Source organism: Dysidea avara, chromosome 2 (assembly GCF_963678975.1).
Source record: "Dysidea avara chromosome 2, odDysAvar1.4, whole genome shotgun sequence".
In the NCBI taxonomy this organism is placed as follows: Eukaryota; Metazoa; Porifera; class Demospongiae; order Dictyoceratida; family Dysideidae; genus Dysidea; species Dysidea avara.
In genome coordinates this window covers 40,740,361-40,764,498 of record NC_089273.1, presented here as the reverse complement: position 1 = coordinate 40,764,498, position 24,138 = coordinate 40,740,361, and the positions used below count along the sequence as shown (strand labels likewise).

Below are 24,138 nucleotides of genomic sequence, written 5' to 3'. Positions count from 1 at the left end.
TCATAGGTTGATGAAAGCAGAACTTTATTCAAGTACGTAGCTGGATCCTCATCAGCTATGCATTTGAACCCTCCTTGACAAATAGATCTATGTGTGGTAGTGCATGCAGCGAGTTTCGTTGCTTTTCAAATTATCACGAGCGAGAAGTATAGCTTTCAATATGTGGTACTTGGAAGGGAGCTTTTACAATTAGGATGGCACTTATAAGGGTTATGTGCGCTTATTTGGTCAATGCTATTTACAGCAGGAACGGTCACTTTAGTGAATAAAACAAGTAAAGACTTCACACATCAGTTGAATGAATAGAGAATCTTTAAAGAAGCTGTAGCGTAACTGGGGTTGTGGACATCAAGTGCGCTACACGAGTGCGCGTTAAACAGGACTTTTGTGCTCGGTGTTGTGGAGCAGAGGAGAAAGGCAGATCAGTTGTCGTCGTGGTTGGTAAGTTTTTGTTGTTGTACGTATCCTATTTGTTCGTGGTAGCAGCAAACCGGACTGGAAGACACACTTTGTGACTAGTTAAAGTCTCGATCTAAGTAATGCCTGAAAGTTGGCCAAGCGAAGGCTGGTAATCTGCAGAAGTTCAGCCCTTTTCCTACTGTATTGTTAAATAATTAACTTTACAATTTTCGCTTAGAGTCCCTGGGCTAATTTTACAGGCTCTGCCTTCTGTAAACTATCAGTTTTTGCATATGAATAAGTTTTTACATGAAACGGACATAATTTGGCTTTGATCACAAAACACTGTAATTTTTGCAAACTTACCTGCAAAACTAATTCACAATGCTTTTGTTTCATTGTAACACTAATGTAGTGAAAGTTAATGGGTGTCAATACATCGAAATGCCTCGTAGCGTTCCCTTCCAAATATCCTCAATTCAATTTGCCATAGAAAAAGTAAGTGATTTTCAACCTTACGCTTAAATTTTCTCTGATTTCCTTCTGCTATAGCTCATCTTAATCGCTATTCTCTGCTCTTTCCAAATCTGGCTTGGAATCTGAGGTATCTATCACATGTCTCAGGTTATTATGCCTTTTGTTGCATGCCCCCGAAATGCCCAATACAAAATGTATGGGGAAATTTGCTACACCCGGTCGGTTTAGGCCATTTTTACGTGCCTAAATTTCCGTGGATTGGACTTCTTTTGGTATCATTGTACACGCAGAGAGTTGCACTACACGTATCAAATTCAGAAAGTTACTAAACAGACTCGAGGTAAGCAGTACACAATAATTAATATAAAATTTTAATGGTTTTTCAATCGAAATGTATTGGACATGTCTGTTCCAGCTGGCATTTTTGCCATTGACAAAAGTATAGCAAATGTCCGCAAACTTCTTAATATGGCCTCATTGTTTGCCACATGATAACTAGGGACACCCAACTTGACCAGCAGTTCAAAATCTATACATATAGGTTTGCCAATTCCTAACAGAACTGCTCTCAGGTGGTGTAGGCATAGTGGGAGATTCTTTGCTCCAGTACTGAGGAATCAGTCGTTTCAATAGAGGATATATGCATTTATTAAAGATGATCAATATATAGGCTAGTGGCTTACCCAAGGATTTTTGACAGTACATGATTATTGTGAATCCTATAAAAACTACAGGTGGCAAAATGCAACTTGGATTATAACTCACCACATGAACTATGGATGGGGCTCCTTGTTCTAGTTATTCTGTTATACACATAAAGAAATCTATCGCTTTGGAGAAACTCTCGTAACTGGTCTACTTTTTGCGATTCACACTTTTTATCCAAGCCTATAATACATTAATTCACCTTCATGACGTCACGTTTTTATTAAGTGGTTTTTGGTTGTAAAGTTGTGCATATCCTCTATACCCTGTATAGCCCCATACATGTAAGTGTGGTGGTGATTTTTGAACGAGGTAGATTACAATTTTGGTTTATTGTTTTAGCTCCTTGTATTTGTAATCGGCTGAAGCCATTCTTCCAAGGGTGTGTGCGTGTGTGTGTGTGTGTAAATGTAGACCCTACCCAACATCTTGATTTTGGATTTGTTCTTTTCAATAGAAGGGCCGCATGACCATTTTATGGCGTTGGTACCAGACAAGGAGGAGGTGTGTATGTGTGTGTGTTGAGTCCGTGCTGTCTACCTCTTTATTGTACATCACAGAGGATAGTTCCTTTATGGGGTAGCTAATGGCAGTAGCCCTGTCCTTGACCATGTGGTAGAGACCAGGCAGGGTCAGTGTGCCCTTACAGTGTGTTCTTAAGTTGGTCTTACAAACCAACAACACCATGCATACAGTTCAAATGTTTGAGCATGCATTGATCAAAGAGAGGCTCAGTTCCCTATGTTTGACCCATCCGCCTCCACAAGATCCACCTAGCCTTAAAAAAAGGCGGTTACTTTGCGTCCCCTGGCTAGGTGGGTGGATGTGTCTAATGGGGAGTTGGGACTGGGAAAAGAATGTGTGTGTGTGTGTGTGTGTGTGTGTGTGTGTGTGTGTGTGTGTGTGTGCGTGCGTGCGTGCACACAAATATAATTATTATGTAGTATATTATGTGACTTGGGGGATTTTGGAACCATGTTCATAATATTGGTTAAAATTAGACATCACTGAGGTACCAGTCAACTTCATGATTAAATCAGTTATCTTACATTAATACATACTCTGTGAAAGAGTTAAGTGACATGATGATTTCAGGTGTGACAAAGTAGTTGATATCCGAAATCTGGTCACACATGTGTGTCGTATGTATGATTGTAGTGTGTACTATGTGTGTGCATGTTCATAATGTAGTATGTACACCCATTCACATGCAAATATGTCCAAGTGGAGAATGAGAGTTAGAGAACTTATTGGAGTGGTTTTGAGACAATGTATGCACTTGCATTAACTCAAAGTGGGTGGTGTAGAATGGTAAAGTTATAATGGGGTGGGGTGATGCATAAGATGGAATGGTGTTCAAGAACAATACATAGGTTATATAGTAGTATTATAAATGAGTGGATTGTTCAATGCTGTTTGTCAAGGTGTACATGTGCCATGTAGGCATATGCTGTAGGTATGAAACATAGTCAAAGTTATTGATTAATTAATTTCTGTCATCTGTGACCATTCCAATGTGTGACTCATGGCTTAGCAACAATTACAAACTTTTCTGCATTTTTTATATTTTTTATTTTTGTTATTGGCTATTTATTTAATGTTGATTTTGAGTTTAACTACAATCACATATCCTATATGTACAGTGAGTACCTGTGTGTCACTATATTGTTTGTTCTATCCCAGTCATTGATTATTTGATTTTGTAGACTGGTCTGAACATAGCTGCACAAATACCTATGTCATTTTAAGTTGTTATCATGGCTACTGAGAACATGTGCCCTGTACTGTATGTGTGTTGAACCGCAAGATGGAGAACTGTTTCAGTTTAAGGAATGCCATCACCAGTTTTGTTGGTCGTGCATTGGTGTTGTCAGACTAAAGAGTTTCATGATAGTGTGCCATGTGTTTGCACCCGTTCAAGCCAACTTACACTGGCAGAGGTGAGAAACTAAATGTAATTGTTTTGTACCAGTGTCACCATCTGGATTTTATTTAGATTCAGTCACTCATTGGCAAGAAGGTATTTACAAAGTATTTAGAACAGTCTTTTCTATGGTGGCTTGTGATGGAACAAGGGGCACGACTTTATCCAACTCTGGACTGTCCATATGCTGAACTATTGCAGTACCCAAGATCAGCATGTGAAATGAAGTTTATCTGCAACTTCCTAACTGTGGCAAGTCATAGACTTTCTGCTACAACTGTAAGCAACTTTGGCACCCTGGCCAACAATGTACGCCTGAGGTAATAATTAGTTGCTGATTTCCAGGTTGAACTATCTGCCTATTGTGTCATAGGAAGCTGATACACTATGTATGGGAGTTAAACCTTGTCCATGCTGTGGTTGTTTACTCATGAAAGAGGAAGACAGATCTTGATCAGATTCTAATGTCCTATATAAAGAGCCTGGTGACCATCAATTTGGTTGTGTTTGATATCTGTTCTCCTCAGTAAACAGCAACCCATATGAGGCTACATCTACCTAAAGCTCCGTCTGCTGTAGAACTATGAACATGTGAATCTCATTTACTCTATAGCTAGCTATGAAATCACTGTATTCTAGCTGTACCGTGAAAATTTAACAGAAGTCACCCTCTCTATACTAGGAGGTTGACAGAAATTGACACCTTTACTCCACTATAGAAAAGCTGTGCTATAAAGACATGCTAAAAGCTCAGTGCCACAGCACATGCAGTGCACAAATGGCTACAATATCTCTTAGCAGTATCTTGCCAACTACTCAGTGGAAATAGAATTTATCCACATGATCATAACAAGATAATTGAATTGAATAGTGTAGTGATATTGAGACATGTTTCATCATCCAATTAGCCACCACCTGCTATCTTTTTTTTTACTGATATAGCTGCAAGAGGGGTCAATTTGAGGAACTTGTCTTAGTGTGCACACATCAAGTATATACACACAGGTAATAATCCAACACACACTTATTACTTTATGCCTTGGTATCATTGTGCATTAGGCAAGCTGTTACTTATATTTGTACTAGACATATCAGTCCACTAGCTAGTGTTGTATATACCAAGAGTACATAATATTATCATTACTCATGTGCTACCAAGGTTCACATTTATTACACATTACCAAGTTGAAAGTGCAAAGTGATTATGACTATTATACTGACCATATGTGGTGCCTTTAATATACCACAAACGTTTTGTGGTCTAATAGCAGTGCCACACCTGGATTGCATTGCAAATGTGTGGCTTATTAGCTGCCACACTTAGCCAACCTTTTTATTACTATACCTGTATATGTAGCAGTAGTTGAAACTTGAAGGACACAATTTTAGATGCTATAGAGGTGATTATATCAGGTATAATAAGTATGTGTTCTCCACTGTGCACAGATTTACCATTATTTGTCTGAATAACAAAACGTTAACTGTCCACAGCACGATTTTCAAGCTAGGTTGCTACACTTGCTAGATTGCTACACTTGTGAATATATATATACCTGATGCACTGTGGAGTGCCAAACAATGCTTTTTGGGTTGTCAGGTTTGTGCAGTAAGCCCACCAACATTAATTTTAATGTTTACAAAAAAAATTGTAAGCACCTAGGCATGTTAAACAGATGTCTTGAGTACCACTGTGATGCCAGTGGAGCTGACTGCACACCAGTATCATGTGAAATTAGACATAATGTAGCTATTGTGGCATGTAGTGATATAGTTATAATGATGATCTGCCTGTCACTTGGAATTTTCTGATAAGAATCAGAAAATTAATCACCAAATGGCCTAATGGGCAATACCCAGCTGTCTGTGGTAACCTGAATTACCTCTCAAATATGATGCTAGGGAAGGTGGTGTTATTAGTATGCCACATAGCTTTCAATACCTAGCCTGTTTCATACAGTATATATGTTTTTTGTTGTCAAAAGTGCAACTTGTACACAGCATACTGGGTGACAGTAGTAGTAGCCACTTCCTGATGATCAATGTAGTTATCCAGCTCAAACAACAGGTACCATTAAACAAATTAATTTGCCTATAGGAACCCACACATAATATATGTATTTGGCTACCCTTTGTCTTGTGTCTAAAAAAAGCCTTTCATTTTACTTGACTGTGTTAGCAGACAATAATGCAAGCATTGACCAAGGCTGTCATTGATGTGACATGGCCACTAACTTCAGCTACCGAGTTGTTCAGTTGATTTGTTACTCCTTACCAAGAATTCATTGTTAGGTCTTAGCCAAACATGACTGTTCTTAAGTTACTCTACATATCAGGATTGTAAACTACACCTGCTGGAAAGAAGGCAAAGGCTAAAAAATACACTTTAGGAAACATAGTTTTGCAGTTGAAAGAAGGCATCCCACAGAAGCTGTATCTGATTTATTTGCATACCTTGGTTGCTTATTGAGAATGCAAGGAATATTGATCCATACATGGATGGATCAATTTGCCAGTCAATGCAGTACTTATTTGTATACTAACTAGTTAGTTTTTAGTCCACAGTCCAGTCCATGGTCCAGTCCACAGTCAATGTTTTACACCATCCCCATTTATATTAGTACAGCAACCATGACCACTAATCACTCCAATGCACAGTGTTTCATCATTGACCAAGATCTACAGGTCTTCATGCAATTGCTGAATCAAAGTTATGTGGCGGCAGACTTATTATTAACACCACAGACTTATTATTAGCACCACGCCAGTCAGGCCCAGTCTCACTGGCTGATGAAACATATTAATCCAATATCCTTCAACCATTAATTTAATTGAATTATCAATTTCGTCTTTTGGTCAATAGCCTCACATAGAACCAATAGGTGGTGAAGGTGTTCAATGGATAAGTAGCATTGAAAATGAAAAATATAGGCTAACAAACTATGGTATTCTTGTGAATCCCTTTGTTCTATTCAGAAAGTTTTGAGATACAAACCACATAGGTGGAATATAAAATGAGGATTTTCCAAAGAGTCTCATTAATACACTAGTTTTTACTGAATGACAAGCTACATACAATGCAGGTACTGCTTTAGACATGAAAGCTGCAGCACAAAATGTTACATGCATTATTGCATGGTGATATCAGGTTATGAACATAGTTAAATGCTGTGATCAATAACATTTTACTTATAGTAATATATAGGTTGGCTGATACAGGCGATAATTGGTATGACTAAACTGTAACTTGCCACAAGTCCCACAACCAATTAAGACAACAGTTTAAATGTAAATAAAGAATATTGATTTTAATTTAAAATGATTGTCTCAACACTTTGAGCAATACAATAGCAAACTGAGTAAAAGTAGTATACCTGAATAATAATTACTAATTATAAGTGTCCACAAATGTATACTTAACAATATTATGACTACATGTATAAAACTTTACTCAAGAAATAATAAGTTAGTGTATAATACCAAGAGTTCATAACAGAGGAACTCTTGATAATACAGACTATATAAAACTTCTGTGTGTGGTGTGTGCTTTCTGTTTACGATACATGTGCTTGCGTACTTTACGTTTCAGTTTTCTCTTCTGTTTTCTCTGTTTTAATGGTATGTCTATGGTGTTGTTTCGTTTGGTGATTGTTATTTTCATCATCTCCACTGGACACTTCTTCTTCTTATAAAATTCTCCATTATGAAAATAAAACCGTCCACCACCCAACCATGCAATATACAGTTGTATTTCTATTGGAAAAACTATCAAAATACCTGCTGCTGTGCATGAAAACATTCTATATGACTGGTCCCACCCTTCCTTAAAATATCTATCATTAAAATCTGTCTTGTGCAAACTAAAATTGTTTCTAAATAGGTGCTTGTAAATGTCATGTCTAAACTCTAATCTACCTATAAACCCCTTACTAGAGCCCATTCTTAGTAATTTATTTATTACCCTACAAAACTTAGCTACATGATCCATAATAATCCTACTGGTGGGTGGTGGTGGTTCTTCAAAAGATCTGCAGTAAAACACATGCATATGAAGTATTCACTCATATAGTGTACAGGTATATACTCACTGTGCAACATCCTCTGTTACATATGGAGTCCATGAAGCGTCCTCAGGACTATAACCTTCCCACAAGCACAGAAATTCATTCACATCCTATGCCATGATATTGTATACAGTTAGTTCAGTTATACAACAATATATTATAGCCATGCTGGAGGATTCAGTATACGCATCCTTTTTACAATATGAATGTACTCTGAAGTGAGAGGCCTTAGCCATATATAGCCCAGTTGAAAACACTATAGTTGTAGCCTGCATTAAATATTTTGTAAACTATATCTATGTTAGTATAAAAGCTTAGAACTTCTGCTATACACAGGGTTAGCAATTGCAAGCTGTGCAGGTAGCTATATAGCTATATTCTCTAGAGGTTCAAGCAGTTGGTACATACACTGAAAACACTATTACTTGCATGCATTGTACTTACATGCTTTCCCTTTCTCTTACTTAGTGCCCTCTCCACAGGAAAGAATTTCGAAGCTTCCGAGTCCATCTATAAGACAAATAATATTAGCTACATGACGGCTAAAGCTATAGCTAATCCGTGTGCATGCTAAAACATTTATCTATGGCTGTAGTAATTAATATTCCTCAACACTACCTGCTAGCTACGTAGCACAAAAAGCATAATAGCTAATACATGTCAGATATAAGTATATTAAGCCTGTGCTCTCACTTACCTCAGCTAAAGCAACTGTCCGATCGAAATCTTTCAGCCGTCTCAAGCTGCACTGTTGGCGTAATGTTCTTCTAGTGCTCCTGCCAGATGTCATTGCGACTCTCAATAATTTATCTATGGAAACTGTATCATTGTTCGCCTTGTTGCTTTATATATAGCAGCCCTGCAATGCTGCAAGATACGTCATTTCTTTGAGATACTATACACGTGATAGTCGACAGTCAGTCCAATTTTTAATGGAACCCCGTTTTTTTATTATTCACCAGCTTGGGGTGTAGCTGGAGAAGAAACGTTTAGCTATATAAAAGGCGGGTTTTTCAAAATAATAAAGCGCGGAACTTCGAGCAGTAATATTATGTCACTGAGCGGGAATCAAGCGTATAAAATTCCGCTCCTGAGCTTGCTTGTCAGTGTTCAGGTGACTGACGTGACGGTGCTATACTCGGCAGGCTGAGTGATGAGTGCGAAGCAGAAAAAGCTCGACAGACTAGAAAAGCAACTTCAAGGAATAATTGTAACCTTCGCTCATGCTAGTTCCAGCAATGTTTGCAACAAGAAGAGTGTGAAGAAGAAGAGACCAGTTGGTTGTCTGATAATACCAAATAATTTATACCAGCTTTGGAAAGAGAAAGTAAAATTGTGTAAGGCATTGGGTATTGACATCCCCAGTCTTACGGAGATGCTAAATGAGAGGATTGGTGGTACAAATAAAGTCGCTGCAGTCGAAGAAAGGTTGAGGAAAGAAAGCTGCAGGTGAGTTGCTGTACATTTTATTTATGGGGAGCACAACAGCTGCAGTGCATGTTAGCCCTTCTACAACACATGCATGAACTATTATTATGATATAGCTATGGATATATATCTGTGTAGATTTCTAAGCAACCTCCGAAACAGCAAGGGAGGAAGATTTAGAAAAAACTATCTATTATGTACAACTACAATGATTCTGTATGAAGGAGAAATTACAACTGCCATCCAAACACAGCAAAGCCAGCACATGTTAATGCCAGGTTCCAGTGCTAATAATGCTCCTTTACAACTGCAAGGTGATGATACACTATGTAACACTAAGCTAGACTGCCATAACCTATGATATGAATCTATAATTGTTTCATCCATGCAGGCCGTCTCAGCTTTGATGAGCTTGGTGAAAGGCAGAAGGAAAGGAGAACAGGAGTGATATGTGATGAATTTCAGAAATTTAGTCAGCATCTTCCTCTGACTGGTTTAGAGTTGGTGTCACTACAATTCAATAGGGTTCTAAGTCACAAAACACTAACCATTAATATACAGAGATGCCGGTATGCACAATAGTATGCTTTATTGTACAATATGTACATGAAGGATGTATGTATTTATAACTGTTATGTACTTTTGCAGAATGCTTACTAGACACCGACACCTGTTGGGGGATTCCCATGAAACCACCACATCAGACACTGATCGAATTGCTATGATAGCACGCTTAATGATCACATATGGAGTTTCGTATGAGTGCTATCACGAACTTCGGCAGCTAGAGAAAGGGCTTCCACCTGTGTACAAGGTAACTAAATATGTACATTGCTATTAAGTGTATAGCTACGTACAACATTTCTAACATTTGCAGATTAAGCAATATCGTGCAGATCTTCCCATACCACAAATAAAGAAGACACCTGGAGAATTTGAAGGTGCTCAGTTTGATTTCAAAGACTTGTTAGAGATTAGGCTAGAAGAAGAGGTACAGTACATGCAATGCAAAATTAATATTTAGGTTATGTTTATGATGACTTTTAATGCACAGGTGATGAGGTATCCAGATTATTACAAAAATGAATCACAACACGTCCGTATCAGGATTAGCTTGGACGGTGCAAGATTTAGTAGGGCATCAAGCTACTGCCTTTTATCTTTTGCTTTCTTGAGAAAGAATGATTTTAGCCTTAGTCCAGCTGGTATGGATACATAGCTATCTTACACTTCCTTGTAATAATTTTCATGCATATAGATTTATGTACAATTGCTGCTATCAAGGGTGATGAGACCTATGAGCAACTGTCTGTGGGTTTTAAAAATGTGTTCGATGATATTAACCAGTATTTAGAAAATCCACTCTTTACCACAGAAGAAGGTAACAAATACAGCCTTGAATTTTTTCTCTGTGCTGATTATAAGGTACTAGGTATCTATTAATGTGAATGATAAAACCAAACTTGCATATATATAGGCTTTACTCACAATCATGGGTTTGAAAGGTGCATCTTCGAATTATGCTTGCCTTTGGTGTACAATCCACAAAGATGACAGGTATGCATTTTAAATTAATTAATAATACAATTTTGCTAGCAGTATAATAACAACCCATAATGTCACACACACAGGTGTAATATGGAGCTGGAGCTCCCCACTGAAGATGTACAATTCCGATCTTTAGAGGATTTCGATGGCAGTGGTGAATTTTGTAGCAAGCATCTACCATTGATAAATATTGAACCAGATCATATTGTGCCAGACGAGCTACACATGATGCTCAGAATAACTGATACACTCATTGAGTGCCTAATTTCCACTGCAATTGCGTATGACAAACAGTACCACCATACGCATCGCACTAGTCGACGTGCCTACAAAATACTGGAAGGTGCAATGATACAAAAACTACTAGCATCAATTAATGATTGTGGAGTAGTTTTTAAAATGTGGCATGACAAAGATGACAGTGACAAAGACAAAAAACTGAACTGGACATCTTTAATGGGACCGGACAAACTAAAATTGTTAAAATTACTACCTGATAAACTTCAAGATTGCCAACCAGATGATATGGCTTCACACGTGGCAGATTTATGGAAAGTAAATAATTGCCACACACAGAAGACCATGCACATATGCAATAAATGCGTATGTATGGGTGCTATGTATTGCATTTCTGTAGGAATTTAACAAACTTTACAAAATGATTTCTTCTAGCAATGTTAACAATTCAGAAGGAAACTTGAAAGAGAAGGTTATTCAGTGTACAAACTAAATTATTGTGATATAAATTTTAATGACCATAGGGTAAAGAGTGGGTGAAGAAATTTAGATCCCTGGAGAAGGAACCTTATTCAGATGGATACCAACCCAACAAAATAACGCCATACCTTCATATGGTTGTGCATCACTTTTGGTATTTCATTGAGAAATACGACAACGTGAAGCAGTTCAGTTGCCAAGGTATCAGTGAAAACAATAAAATTAGAGCTTATTGTGATAATTTTGAAGATTATGAGGCAAATTAATAGGGTTAGGGATAAGTATATGTATCCAACATTTTGAAGCACTTGAGTTGGAATACCTACTCTAATAGAACAATCACAGATAAAATTCATTGAATTATTTGACTATATAAATTTCTATTAAATAGCATAGTGCAACACATAAGCCACTCTTGTTGTGTAACAATCTCCAATTGAGTAAAATTAGGGTAACAAAATATAATGGACCACCTTTGACTACGGATAAAATTGCATGGGGATGTAGTGGTACAACTCCGAATAGAATATATGCATATAACCCTCCATTATTTACTCTTCATGTAATGTATGTACTGTACGTATATAACTGCACTATGTGGTGTATAACTATACATATAACGTGTGTCTTCCTTAGGGGTAGAAAAAAACAATGATGCAGCTAAGAAAACGTTCTTTAAAAATAGCAACAGGTGGGATGGTGCAAGTGACATAATTAGAAATTTATACCAGAGACACTTGTTAAGAAATAGGAAAAGAAAGGTGCAAGACTATAGGTAACCAAATGCTACATCACTGATTTGAAATTTTATATACCCTGCATTGACAGTAAAAAGGACCCTACGTGGTGGAATGGTGGGCAGCAACAAAAAATGGCTAAAAGGCGGAGAATTAGTCATCATTCATCTGGCCATAATATGACTGAGACCACTCCCGAGCAAATGACTGAGACGATGTCTGACTCATCATAGGTTATTTAAGCAACTATTTCAATTAATTGAGTAGAATTGCATTACCATAGTATATATATAGCATTTACATAACTTTGTGACATACAAGAAATAGGCTGATAGTATTCTATAAGCAGCACTTGTGTTTCCAGTTCCTACATACAGTAGAAGTCAAAATAACACAAAAGTCACAATTACCGATCACTTGGTCTGACATGACTAATCAAAATAAACTTTTAAAAGACATTGTGTATGTAAACTGTTTACTACAGACAGTGGAATCTGTCTTAGTGGCCACCTGGCTACCTCTCTATAATGACCAACTATATAATACCCCAAAGACATTTATGCACTACATTAATACACCTGCCTATCAAGGCCAACAATTTTACTCGTGTTTACATGCAGAAGGGCATAGTTACTGACCATGTTTTTACCATCCAATTGCTGTTTTTAATACCTTTTTAGCAATGGTGTTTGAACGGGTTGTTTATTCACAGATATATCCCATATATTCCAGCTTCTCAATTTGGGATATGTTGTATGCTCTTTAGATATTATTGTAAAAAAAAGGTTAATGGCTTAGGCAAGTTATGCTGTATTATGTACCAAAGGCCGATCATGCTGCATGTTGGTCTGTCATTTTGACAGGTCATGTAAGAAACATTATATTGAACAGTACACCCTTATAAGTACTAGAGTTACAACAATATAGTGTGTAGACGTATCAATATATTCCTCTGATGTATCACGATACAGCGATATACTGCACGATACAAAGTGAAGTCTAAACAATGGTCTATGTCATTTTTTAAGGGAAATGAGTAAGCCATTTTTTCTTTGAGAAGCATTACATACCATTCAGTTTAACCACGATGTACAATAATTTGATTGTCAGCCATGTCAACAAGCCATGATATGTTGATATATCATGATACGTGATATATTGATATATTGTTATATAGTAATATGTACATACTTATTATACAGTATACCCTACTTAAAAGCAAGAAGCAAATCAAATTCTTGACTGATTAGAAGAAATGAAAAAATATATATATAAGTACACTTAAGTAACACCAGTATTTGTAATCTTGAATAAAAATTCTTACATGATGGAGAATAACCCTCTATCAGAGCATTTCAAATCACCCTGAAAAGAAAAAAAAGGAACATATAAATCTATGAATAAAGTAGTACACTAGCACAAACTAACTAGGTCAGTCCTACGTTCTACAGTCTTTTGACTATCATTGTTACTTTGAGTGCTTACCTACCACCTGTCTTGCATGACCCAAACACCAAAAGAGTCACACTCCACCCTACACTGACTCTAGCCCTCTCTTCACATTTCATTTCATTTCCTATTCAGGGTTTTATAATTATAATTTACCATCACCATCTGCCTATAAGTATTGTCACATGTCTGGTTACCCTCTATAAATATGGGATGAAACATGCCCACAGGGAGGTCATAATGGCTAGAGCGTATTAAAAAAACAGACGGGTATAAACTGGTATGACCTAAATGTCGCAGATTACTAACAACACTGGCAGTTCTAACAAATATATATATAAATATACACACACTTTTCAGAAAACAATTTCAGTAATTCAGGCATGTGTACATGCCTGGTTTAACAAAGTGTAATGGCTACTTTACTTCTCAGTAATTGATGGTTGTGACTTGTGCTTAGATACAAAATTACTACAGTGGAAGTAACCTCTTCTCAATTGAATTGTGGACAACATTTTTATAAAGATATTTGTCTAGGTCCGAACTCAACAGTACTGGTACTGTAGTTTATACACCCTTGTCTAAAGACATCTCTTTACAAAGGACAGTAGTAAATTCCCCAATGTGTCCTCCTAATAATTAGAGAGGTTCCACTGAAATTAGTCTGTTTAGTACCATTCTGTCATTAATACAGTCAGGAGCACATCAAATCCTATGGAAAATGGAGCATGTAACTCCATAAGCAGTAAAACATGGCCACCAAGTAATATAAAGAGTCACATCATAAAATTCCTTAATTCCTTATGAAGATATTGTACAAAGACACATGCTCAAATATGTCATGTTAATGGCACCACTGAAACAAAGCTATGAAAACGAAGTCAAATGGCATGACAGAAGAACAGTACCACAGGCATAACGATATGAAATTACTCCTGTCAACTATTACAAGTTTACTGTTTAATTCAACAGCCTTCTCTTTGAAGCTAGCTTTGCTGTCATCACACAGTGTGATGAGTTGGTGGTCCATTCTGTACATCTCTGAGGATGATGTAACCAATGATATACATAGTAACACTGGCCGCCATGTTTGAATTTCACCTGTAGTATTGGTAGTGTATAGAGTTTCATGCTCCCATATCTATAGGATTCGATGTGCTCCTGATATAACATGTGTAGATTCACCAGACATATTTATAGTATGTTACAAAAGGGATACAGATTGGCAAACATACACGGAAAACTGGAAGCTTTGCAGTTCACTTGTGCTTATATTTGTATGTTTGTACATAATTAACACCATCTGCAAGAACCTCATATGTTAGTGCATTTTTCAAATTCCATATTATTACTTAAGTTACAGTGCTCAGTACAAAGTGGCAAAAACAGAAAACTCGATTTGTACATTTATACACACAAATCCCTTACATACAACTAATCATAAAACTTTAAATTGCCCATCATATTAATGAATGACTACAGATATTAGTGCACGTATCAGGTTATTCATGGTTCGTTGTCTTATCAGTGTACCTACCAACAGAGTTGGTGTTGTTACCCAAAAAATTTAACTTGCTACATATTGCTAGTTACTTCTATACAATGTGACACGTTACAGTTACATATCACTTTGAGGGCTGTAACTAGTAATATTATTACATACTCAAATATACTATCTGAGAAATATGATTAAAATCCAATCATTAAGAGATCCTAAACTTTGGAATCCAAATAAATCTATAGATTCTGTACGCTCACAACAGATGCAAGTGGGTATACAGCAATGGAGTTATTATTGGTAATAATCACTTCAATTATCACAACAGAGATCACTTTGGCAACAATTGGGTAGCTATGAAGACCATTTGAAGTAACCGACCCTGCACAATTGTGCTCCTATTAAAGCTCCAATAGTTCCCTGCTATTTATTGTCCCATGTCATGCACAAGTACAAGTGAAGATATCTCCTTAATATACCACTTTAAAAATACTTAAACATTAGGATTCTTTCACAAATGTTTTGGATTTTGTGGAGTCCTACATCAGGATAGAGTAGATGTCTGTGGAAATATTAAATAGACTATAGCAGTTTCTTATTGGGCTTTCCTATAAGTTTACAACAGTTTTTATTGATAAATTAAACTGAACATTCACTACACTACAGCAAGACAAAGCACAATAGATGAGTATGCCTTAAACACCAGCTGACAGGCTTGAACAGTGACCACCTAGCCACACCATTTTCAAATATTGAGGCTAACAGTACAGTATCTGAGGTATTTAATTTGTGAAACCTGAAGTACCAGTATTGAAAATGAAAGTGGGTGTATGTGGGATATGTCTTACAAAGCAGGGAAATTGTACCAAATAAATGAATTGTGGCCATGAGAAATGCATTTACCATACAAATTAGTTCAAACACTCATAGGAGAAAAGATGCAAGCTCATATTTCATTAAGTGCGACCTGCACTTTTGGCTGACATGGTAACCAACCAGCAGTATCTTATTAGCAGTCTAACGACCCAATTAGTGTGTAATACAATGTCATAACGGGGTAGTTTGAAATGAAATTGGTACAGAAAGTGAGTTATCTACACCAATTGCAGTAAGGTGAACAACATCAAAGGCTGGGACATACGTAGCATTGGAAATTTCAGTTGCACACAATTGATGTAGCGATTTCCAATCCCAGTAAGCATTAGTTGTATCTCTCCAAACTATATATACATACATATATCCTATATCCTTGCAAACAGCCTGGCACATGGCTTAGTGCAAGCGCCCATTGTTTGTTCTGAAACTTTAATAGTGGCAATACATTTCTGGCCTGCCTGATAGCAGATTATAGACAAGACTATACTATACTGATATATGATACACTGTACTTTGATGGTACGGGGCTACTTGCTGAGTCAATTAATTGAAAAGCGGCTAGTTGCAAAGAGAAAACCAGTGAGTGTATAGACTAGTTAATGGTAACTTAATATACCCATATAACTCACCTCTGGAAAATAAACATCGTTACAAGTACAGCTTTTCGTCAAACCATGGAGAACAGACACCCTGTTCGCCGAGATGTTCTATATCATAGGACCTCTTATATAAGCGCACCTCTTAGCGTACACAATAATAAGAAAAGAGGTGTGCCAAAAAAAATACATCGAAAGTGTAGCAATTTGTTTTTTTTTGTGGTCGATGGAACATTATTGTAGTGGAGATGAGCGAAGCATTGGTTGTTTGCTGAGCTCTGGCCGCTCCAAACGATTGTTTAAGGCTATAAAACAGCAAAGGACAAGATTGTGAAACTGGACATTTTGCATAGGGAGATGCGGTGAGTGAGTAATGGCTTTGTACAATAATGTGCAGTAGATCTAACTCCAACGTGTAATAGCCAGTGTATGTAAACAAAGATGGTGTGCTGGCATCTCAGAATGAACGCCGATTCCATTGCTACTTGAAGGATGACACCACTATGGTATATTGAGTTAGATTAAAGAAGCGCAAATGCAAGATTGGGGATTTTAGAGGTAGTTGTCATTGACCCGTTGTAGTAGCGCCAAATTTTTTTTATACAGGCGCGTGACGCTTTATAGTTGGTTATGGGAAAATCCCTCCTACCCAGGATTCAAACTGCAGGCTACCCAATGTCTAGTCAAGCACCAAACTCAGTCTCCTCCATATTTGGTTAATTCTCTGTTTCTTGGCACACAAAATAGGATTCATCTACCCTGCATGCAGTGTTGGGAGTAACGCGTTACTTATGTAACGCGTTACGTAATATTATTACTTTTGTGGTAACAAAGTAATATAACGAAATACGCTATAAAAACAGGTAATATAACGCAAGCTACTTTACTTACAAATGTAACGCGTTACCTAAGTAATATAGTTACTGTAACGGGTCTAATATTACGTAATATTATTACTACAAGTAACGAAGTTACTAATCTCGTTAGTTATCCTCTGAGTAACGGCTAGCCACAACGAAGTAACGAGGCCTACTGAATGAAGCTTATTCACCAGCTTCTTACTTATAACTAAAATTTGCATATTGTCCAACAACGCAATCATGTCACGTGATAAGGTGGTAGTTTCATACGTGACAGCTTAAAGCTGTGGACACAAAGTAATATAATATGTAATATTATTACAGTTACTTTATATGGGTAATATGTAACTGTAACTAAATAGTTCAGTTGCAAGTAATATGTAATATGTAACTAGTTACTTTTACAAAGCAACTTGCCCAACACTGCCTGCATGGTACATGTTATATGCTGCATGTCTGCGAATCTATAAGTTACAATAGAATGCATTGTGCTACCAATAAAGACAAGCAGTTGGTCTTAATTCAGTACAATTCTAAGAGCTGCACTGCATATTATATCTCTTGTATGCATCAATTGTGTATATACAATTGAGCTAATACTTATGTGCACGCATGCATGCTAAGTTCATATATTCAAGTAGTTTTTAGCTATGTACTTGAGAGATTTTCACTGGACACGCAGGGTTTGCACTACTATATAGAGTGCTTAAGTTGAGTTTTCTTGAGAGGTTTTGGACAACTCGAGATATTTTACTTTCAACTGATAGTGAGACTTTCAACTTCTTAAGAGACTTTAGTTACTCAAACTGCTTGTGAGAGCTTAGAGATTTTTCACTACTTAAGAGATTTTACTTTAGCGACTTGATTAATTTAGGTATTTGAGAGATTTTAGACTATATGCTTGAGAGCTTTTCACTTGAGAGACTTTTGACTATACTTGAGAAAATCTACTTTATAAAGATATTTCAGTACTTGAGAATTTTTACTTAAAAGTTATGTGACTACCCAAGAGACTTTCATCTGAGAACTTTAGACTACTTGAGAGATTTTATATTTGAGAGATTTCAGATTTTTGCTTTACAGATTTTCCAGTCAGTTATGTACTTCCAAAGTCACTTTACTGTACAGGTATTAATCTATTGCAAGATATCTGCATGGACAAGAAAATATTATGTGCAGAGCATGCAGGAGATGAAAGTTTAAGCCATCCATATACTATTGTGATTGGGTATGCCAGCATAATGTGAGTGTTGGATTTAGTTATGTTGTTCTTGTTTTCTCTTCACAGGTGAAATATGACAAATGGACACACGTGCTATTTGGAAGTGGCTGAAGCCAAATTCTATATACTGTTTATAGAATTCCATCAAACTATTTGCAGAAAACATTACACAGTATAGTAGCTAACTTAATTTTTATTATTGTATGTGTGTTATCTAATCCATTCTCATACATATTTGTCTTTACTTCAGTACTAGTAGCAACAAGTAGTAGCAAGTATAGTATAGTTGTACTAGCAAGTGTTAGCTATAGTAGCACCAAGCAAAGTATAGCAGCGAATAGTAGCTGGTAGTATAGTGGCAAGTAGTATAGCTATAGTGGTAGCAGCAAGTATAGGAGCAGTATAGCTATAGCAGTAGCAGCAACAAGCAGTAGTCTAAGTAAAGCAGCAAAAGGAGCTCAGATCCTACATACAGTAGCTGGCGCAGCTAGTAGAAAAGTAGTATAGCAGCAGGAAAAGGGGCAGCAGTGGCTATAGTAGCAGTAGTAGAAGCAGCAAAGTAAAAACAGTATATGTACATGCACTTCGAAACTGAGCGTCAGGGAAACACGCATCCCTAGAGATATGTGTGCGGGGAACATAATACCCGGGGAAACATATATCACTGTGACTTGTAGATTACTAGCCAGTTAGTGATATGTGTGCGGGGAAACACAGATCCCTAGTGATATGTGTGCGGGGAACACAAAACGCGGGGAAACACATATCACTGTGACACCGTCACTGGAGTAATAATCGAACTATTACTAAAGTATACGGAAACTTGATTAAGTATACGTTGTTTGAGATATGTTTACTGGAAATGTGTACCGTATACTGTTACAAACACCATTTACTTCCGTATAGTTAATTTCATAGTGCAATTATTACTCAAGTGATGTTTCATGTTATTTGATTTGTAATTCGTGATTAAAAGGATTTGATTAAATAAACTGGGGATATATAGAAAGTAGATGAGCTGATCTATTATTATTATTATATTATTATTATATTGTGTTAAGTACAGAACTCAGATTGAGTATTATATGTACAAATTTACAATGTTGTTCTTAAATTGATTAAAAGATTCTGCTTTAACCACCGATGATGGTAAACTGTTCCACATAGCAATAGTTGATTAGGGATGCGGCGATTATGCCGGCATAATTTCGGGCATAATAGGTATGTGTGGAAATCAGGAATTATGCTAGCATTTTGAGATGATTATAAAGCTTTAACAGTAGGAAAATCTACAGATTGCACAATTCCGTTAAAAAAGATCGAGATACTCTAATAGAGCAGTCAGAAACTCTAATAGAACAGTCACCGACTATTATTTACTCTAATAAAGCAGTCACATTGATGAAATACTCTAATACAGCAACCAGCTAAAGAATTCAAAGCTTAAATATCAACGAAAATAGTATGATACAGCAATAAACTGGCATTATCAACCAATTATGGTGGCATAATTTTGGGAATAATGGGTAATTCTCAAAAGCATAATAGGTGGTTTTTTGAGCACTGCTCAAAAGCATAATGCTCAATTTTTGGAGCATAATAGCCTCATGCCTATAGTTGATGGAAAAAAAATAGAATTTGTAGGAGTCAACTCTGGTTGCTACATAGCAAACACATAAAAGTGTTGATTGGAAGTAAGTCTGATTTGTAGACGGTGAGTGTCCGTAAATCGACTTTTTTCCGATTATACGTCTTAATCACATAGTGATTTGCACTGTAAAGTAGCCAATGAAATAGCAGAATAACAGAAGCCTTTTAAGTGCAACAAGAAAGTGATATAATGAATAGCCAATCAAAGAAGCTGACAATAGAAGCCTTTTAAGTGCAACATATGTAGACATTTTGAGTAGCCAATCAGAAATGCTGACATGTGAAGCCTTTTAAGTGCAACAACAAATGATGTAATACAAAGAAGGATGATGCAGTCACCTGGTAGAAGTTAATGGCCACATAGAACTGGATAGATGTGTGCTACAAACCACGAAGGGTGGTCACTATGTGATTAGTAGGCAATCACACGCAGTGGCGGATCCAGGGGGGTTTCATTGGTTTCCACGGAAACCCCCTTTGAAAAATGATTGCGTAACAATTAAATGTTTTAATTATCGCGGCGTGCGTCTCGATCGAGATACTGTAATTAGAGCAGTCACAGTAGCTACTAAAGTAGTGTGTAGGAAGTTTTTAATATATTTTATGTACTATTACTAGGCTGTGACCTTTTTTTTTTTTTTTTTTTTTTTTTTTTTTGGTCTCACCTTACCAAACCAGACGATGTAGTGCAAACGTTTGCGTATCTCATGTCAATATATATCTCCACCTTCTAAACTGGAAACCCCCTTTATAAATTCCTAGATCCGCCACTGACACGCATTTTCGTGCAATTGTGGAGTAATTCTACTCGTAACAGCCAAAATTTCACTCAAATGTGTGTGATTACTATACTAATTAGAAATGACTTTCAGGGCTGCTGCCATCAGAGAAAGGAACCGAGAAAGCTGATATTTAGTGTGCAAAGTCCCACAGCCTTGAACTATCTAAAGACATATAAATTGCTCAAAACTTCCTGTTGTAGCTCGAGTAATTGCGTCCGATTTTGGACCCCATCTGATTTTAGGTGAGTTACTCTACCTTCCTGTACAAAGTCCCCACACTAGCGCAGCTATTTTGTTTTGTGACGTCAGAAAACGTCATTGCCGATATCGTCAATCTTTGGCGTCCAATGATTCCTTGCTAGCAACTGTAACTATATTATGTATGGGAGCAGTCTTGTATAAAATGAAGTAGGGACCATGCATGCATGACTAAAACTATGTGAATGCAGGAACGATTTCAGATCCATGCAGTGAAGACCTAATCCCTAGAAACCAAAGGAGCCACAGCATTTGGGATCTGCACTCTGTACGTAGATGCAGCAAGTGCTATGATTCTGGACTGACAATTAACTTTACTACATAAGTTTAATTAACTCCCGGCTGCCAGCACAGGTTGCTGGCAGACCATCAATGCAACTTTTTCTTCATCTATACCCACCTACACATGTACAATTGTAATTGTATGTTGCATTGTAAAGCATTAATAATAATAATAATAATTAATAATAATAAGTGAACATTGACATCTCCCCAGCAAAGAGTTTTATGGGAGAAATTACTATGATAGGGGTACTGTGAGATTTCGAACAGGTTTTGCTATTAATCCAGACAGTTAAGCGTGGTCAACATGTCGATGATGATAATGGTACCCGAATTCAGTTTACATAGCAACTGTAGGTCAATGACTAGCTAGCTATTAATAACATGTTTGCTGCTATCATACAGCCTAATATTAATAAGCCGGCGCACCACACCATGAGTATATTGAAGAAAGAAAACGTGATTTTCACACATGTTTAGCTACATATAATCCCTTATCCGATTGGAACCAAATTTGCTACAGAAGTGCAGGCCAAATCCGCCATAAAACATCAATGAGAGCTCTAATCGGCAGGGCCGCCAGAGAAATTAAGGGGCCCAGGGAAAAAAGTTAAAGAGGGGCCCCAGAGGCAACTGGGAGGTTTCCATTCTTAGTCACAACTTCACCCAAGCTGTAAGTTTAAGACTTAAAAAAAAAGGTCACAACCTGCTGACAATGACAATAACTACCCCTCACCAACCATATCTCCTTGTCTATAAGCTTGCTACACTGTTCCTTTGAAGAATACTGTGACTGCTCTATTAGAGTATTTAGGTCTGACTGCTTATTAGAGTATATCGAACTTTTAAACAGGTATTCAAGCGGTCCTTCGTGGGGCCTCCTGGGGCCCTTTTCAGGCTGGGGCCCGGGGAAAAATGCCCCAGTTGCCACCCCTGTAGGCGGCCCTGCTAATCGGTATGAAATTTGGCACACGTAAAGAGCTTACTGAAGTAGATCTCAGTACCAAGTTTGGTAGGAATCCGATGAACATTAACCTGTACCTCTTCAGCAGCCTTTTTAGGCTCTTGTTTCAGCTCCCAAGAATTGTGTTCTCGTCTGCTCCGGTCTTTTAGTGGGGGTCCTGACGTGTTTCCTTCCATCCCAGATCAGGATGTTGGTACCTCAATTCTGCTGTCCTTGATTAACAGTAGGCATTCTAGTATCCGAGATTTTTTAATAAAAAATTTTTCCGTATATTCCCCAATAGAACCCTGGCACAAAACAACAACTCACGTTTAACTTGGGATTGCTCCGTAGTCTGAGTTCCAGTGAGGATGAAAATCGCTATGGGGTTTGTCCACAGTATGATCATCATGAAAATCTTAATTTGTCTTGCACGTTACATATAAGTAAGTTTTGTGTCGTCTTGTAATCTTTTTAAGCCTTGTAATGTATGTAGAATACTTTAAAACTTTTAAAAACGTAGTATCGGGTGGAAGGTAGTCATTGCTTACTTTAAAGTGCGTAGTTACTTCGCTGGGGTTAGCGATTTTCAGCTCCAGAACAATTTTCTGATGGCTGTGTCATCAGCTTAAAAATACAAACCACTTCAAACTCAGCATAACAATGCCGTAATTGAAACCACAACTCCACCTTAGGTATTGTGGCATCTCCACTTTAGTTGTTTACCTTTATAAGTTGCTAACTTGATGTTTTTACGGCTTACTTGAGATAGCCACTTACCTATGGGTATGACACCATTGTATTGAGAACTGTGGAGTAGGTGAAACATATTTGCTCACCACAAAGCATACAAAGATCGCTGAGGTCCGATAACATCTGAAGTTACTCTCATTACATGTACAAACGTGCAGCTAGAAGCAACTGAAGTTTCAAGACAGTCCAGATTGTTAGATGGCTTCCTGATTCAATTGTGCCATTTTTCCCTTCAAAATGTATGGGGAGCCCTAGAGAAAAATAATATTATACCTTTTTTTCAGTTTTAAAGCACTGTGCATACCAAAGTAGTTAATTCCAACTCAATAACTATATATTTCTGAGATCAGCAATCAATGCTCTATCTATTGAGCATATAAAAAGTCCATTTTCCCAAAATTTAAAAATTGGGCTGGAATGCCTATTAACAGTGATTCCCTTCCTTATCTCATCCATCCAGCTTGTGGGCAGCGTGTTTTCCAACATGAACTTGATATTGTTAGTCAGACCCTTTTGCTTAATTCACTTACCATTCAGGACCAAGCCAGAATTTGTTCAATTTCTGCTGACCCCTGTACCAGTTCATGGCTTCGGGCCATTCCTTGTGATTCTTTAGGCCTATCCATGTCCTCACAGGAGTTTGTATGTTCTCTTCGATACTGGCTTGGTGTCCCTCTCTTTTCTGCTACTTCTCCAGTTCGCTGCCCATGTGGTAGTGTTGATGATCAATTTGTTGATCATCTACTGGGTTGTGGACATGGACCCATGCGTATACATAGGCAATCCACAGAAATTTTTACCAACCACCTTGTCATCACACAATAAACAATTTTATGTATGCATGTATGTGTTAAATGTTTTTTTGTTTGTAATTACCTGGGTCAATTATCAGCTATGCTGTCTCGACCCAGTATATAATCATAATCATAATAAGCACGGTGCTTTATGTGATGTGATATATCATGCTTTACTT

General features: G+C 37.2%; 2 protein-coding genes and 1 long non-coding RNA gene across 6 annotated transcripts; 2 read left to right on the top strand and 1 right to left on the bottom strand.

The window, feature by feature from the left end:
* The first annotated feature begins 289 nt into the window (after positions 1 to 289).
* On the top strand, positions 290 to 12,366 carry LOC136247322 (uncharacterized). 2 transcript variants are annotated; one of them, XM_066038944.1, is made up of 13 exons: positions 290 to 441; positions 9,133 to 9,308; positions 9,386 to 9,563; positions 9,643 to 9,808; positions 9,872 to 9,985; positions 10,049 to 10,199; positions 10,253 to 10,419; positions 10,472 to 10,551; positions 10,626 to 11,097; positions 11,180 to 11,251; positions 11,304 to 11,460; positions 11,896 to 12,034; positions 12,088 to 12,358. In XM_066038944.1, exons 2-13 carry the CDS (start codon positions 9,203 to 9,205, stop codon positions 12,227 to 12,229), a joined length of 1,944 nt encoding a protein of 647 aa, XP_065895016.1. In that variant the 5' UTR covers positions 290 to 441; positions 9,133 to 9,202; the 3' UTR covers positions 12,230 to 12,358. The 2 variants fall into 2 exon arrangements, with proteins under 2 accessions (XP_065895016.1, XP_065895015.1); XM_066038943.1 differs by lacking the exon at positions 290 to 441 and adding an exon at positions 5,985 to 9,015 and having other exon boundaries at positions 12,088 to 12,366.
* On the bottom strand, positions 6,797 to 17,043 carry LOC136247323 (uncharacterized). Of its 3 annotated transcripts, none has more exons than XM_066038945.1 (5): positions 16,449 to 17,043; positions 8,264 to 13,361; positions 8,011 to 8,076; positions 7,591 to 7,676; positions 6,797 to 7,530 (listed from the first exon to the last, which is right to left on the bottom strand). In XM_066038945.1, the coding sequence occupies exons 2-5, from the start codon at positions 8,354 to 8,356 to the stop codon at positions 7,020 to 7,022; spliced, it is 756 nt and encodes a 251-aa protein (XP_065895017.1). In that variant the 5' UTR covers positions 8,357 to 13,361; positions 16,449 to 17,043; the 3' UTR covers positions 6,797 to 7,019. The 3 variants fall into 3 exon arrangements, with proteins under 3 accessions (XP_065895017.1, XP_065895018.1, XP_065895019.1); XM_066038946.1 differs by lacking the exon at positions 16,449 to 17,043 and adding an exon at positions 13,482 to 16,435; XM_066038947.1 differs by lacking the exon at positions 16,449 to 17,043 and adding an exon at positions 14,403 to 16,435.
* A 125-nt stretch (positions 17,044 to 17,168) lies between these two features.
* LOC136247324 (uncharacterized) lies at positions 17,169 to 18,746 on the top strand. The gene is made up of 2 exons (XR_010697386.1): positions 17,169 to 18,503; positions 18,564 to 18,746. It is a non-coding gene; the product is annotated as an uncharacterized lncRNA (long non-coding RNA).
* Positions 18,747 to 24,138: the final 5,392 nt, after the last annotated feature.

Coding starts and splice junctions, on each gene's coding strand:
- LOC136247323 (XM_066038945.1), bottom strand. CDS start 8,356: ATGACATCTGGCAGGAGCACTAGAAGAACATTACGCCAACAGTGCAGC. Junction 7,677..8,010: donor GTAAGAGAAAGGGAAAGCAT/GTAAGTACAATG, acceptor ATCATGGCATAG/GATGTGAATGAATTTCTGTG. Junction 7,531..7,590: donor GTAACAGAGGATGTTGCACA/GTGAGTATATAC, acceptor GTTTTACTGCAG/ATCTTTTGAAGAACCACCAC.
- LOC136247322 (XM_066038943.1), top strand. CDS start 8,720: ATGAGTGCGAAGCAGAAAAAGCTCGACAGACTAGAAAAGCAACTTCAA. Junction 9,016..9,132: donor TTGAGGAAAGAAAGCTGCAG/GTGAGTTGCTGT, acceptor ATATCTGTGTAG/ATTTCTAAGCAACCTCCGAA. Junction 9,564..9,642: donor ATTAATATACAGAGATGCCG/GTATGCACAATA, acceptor GTACTTTTGCAG/AATGCTTACTAGACACCGAC.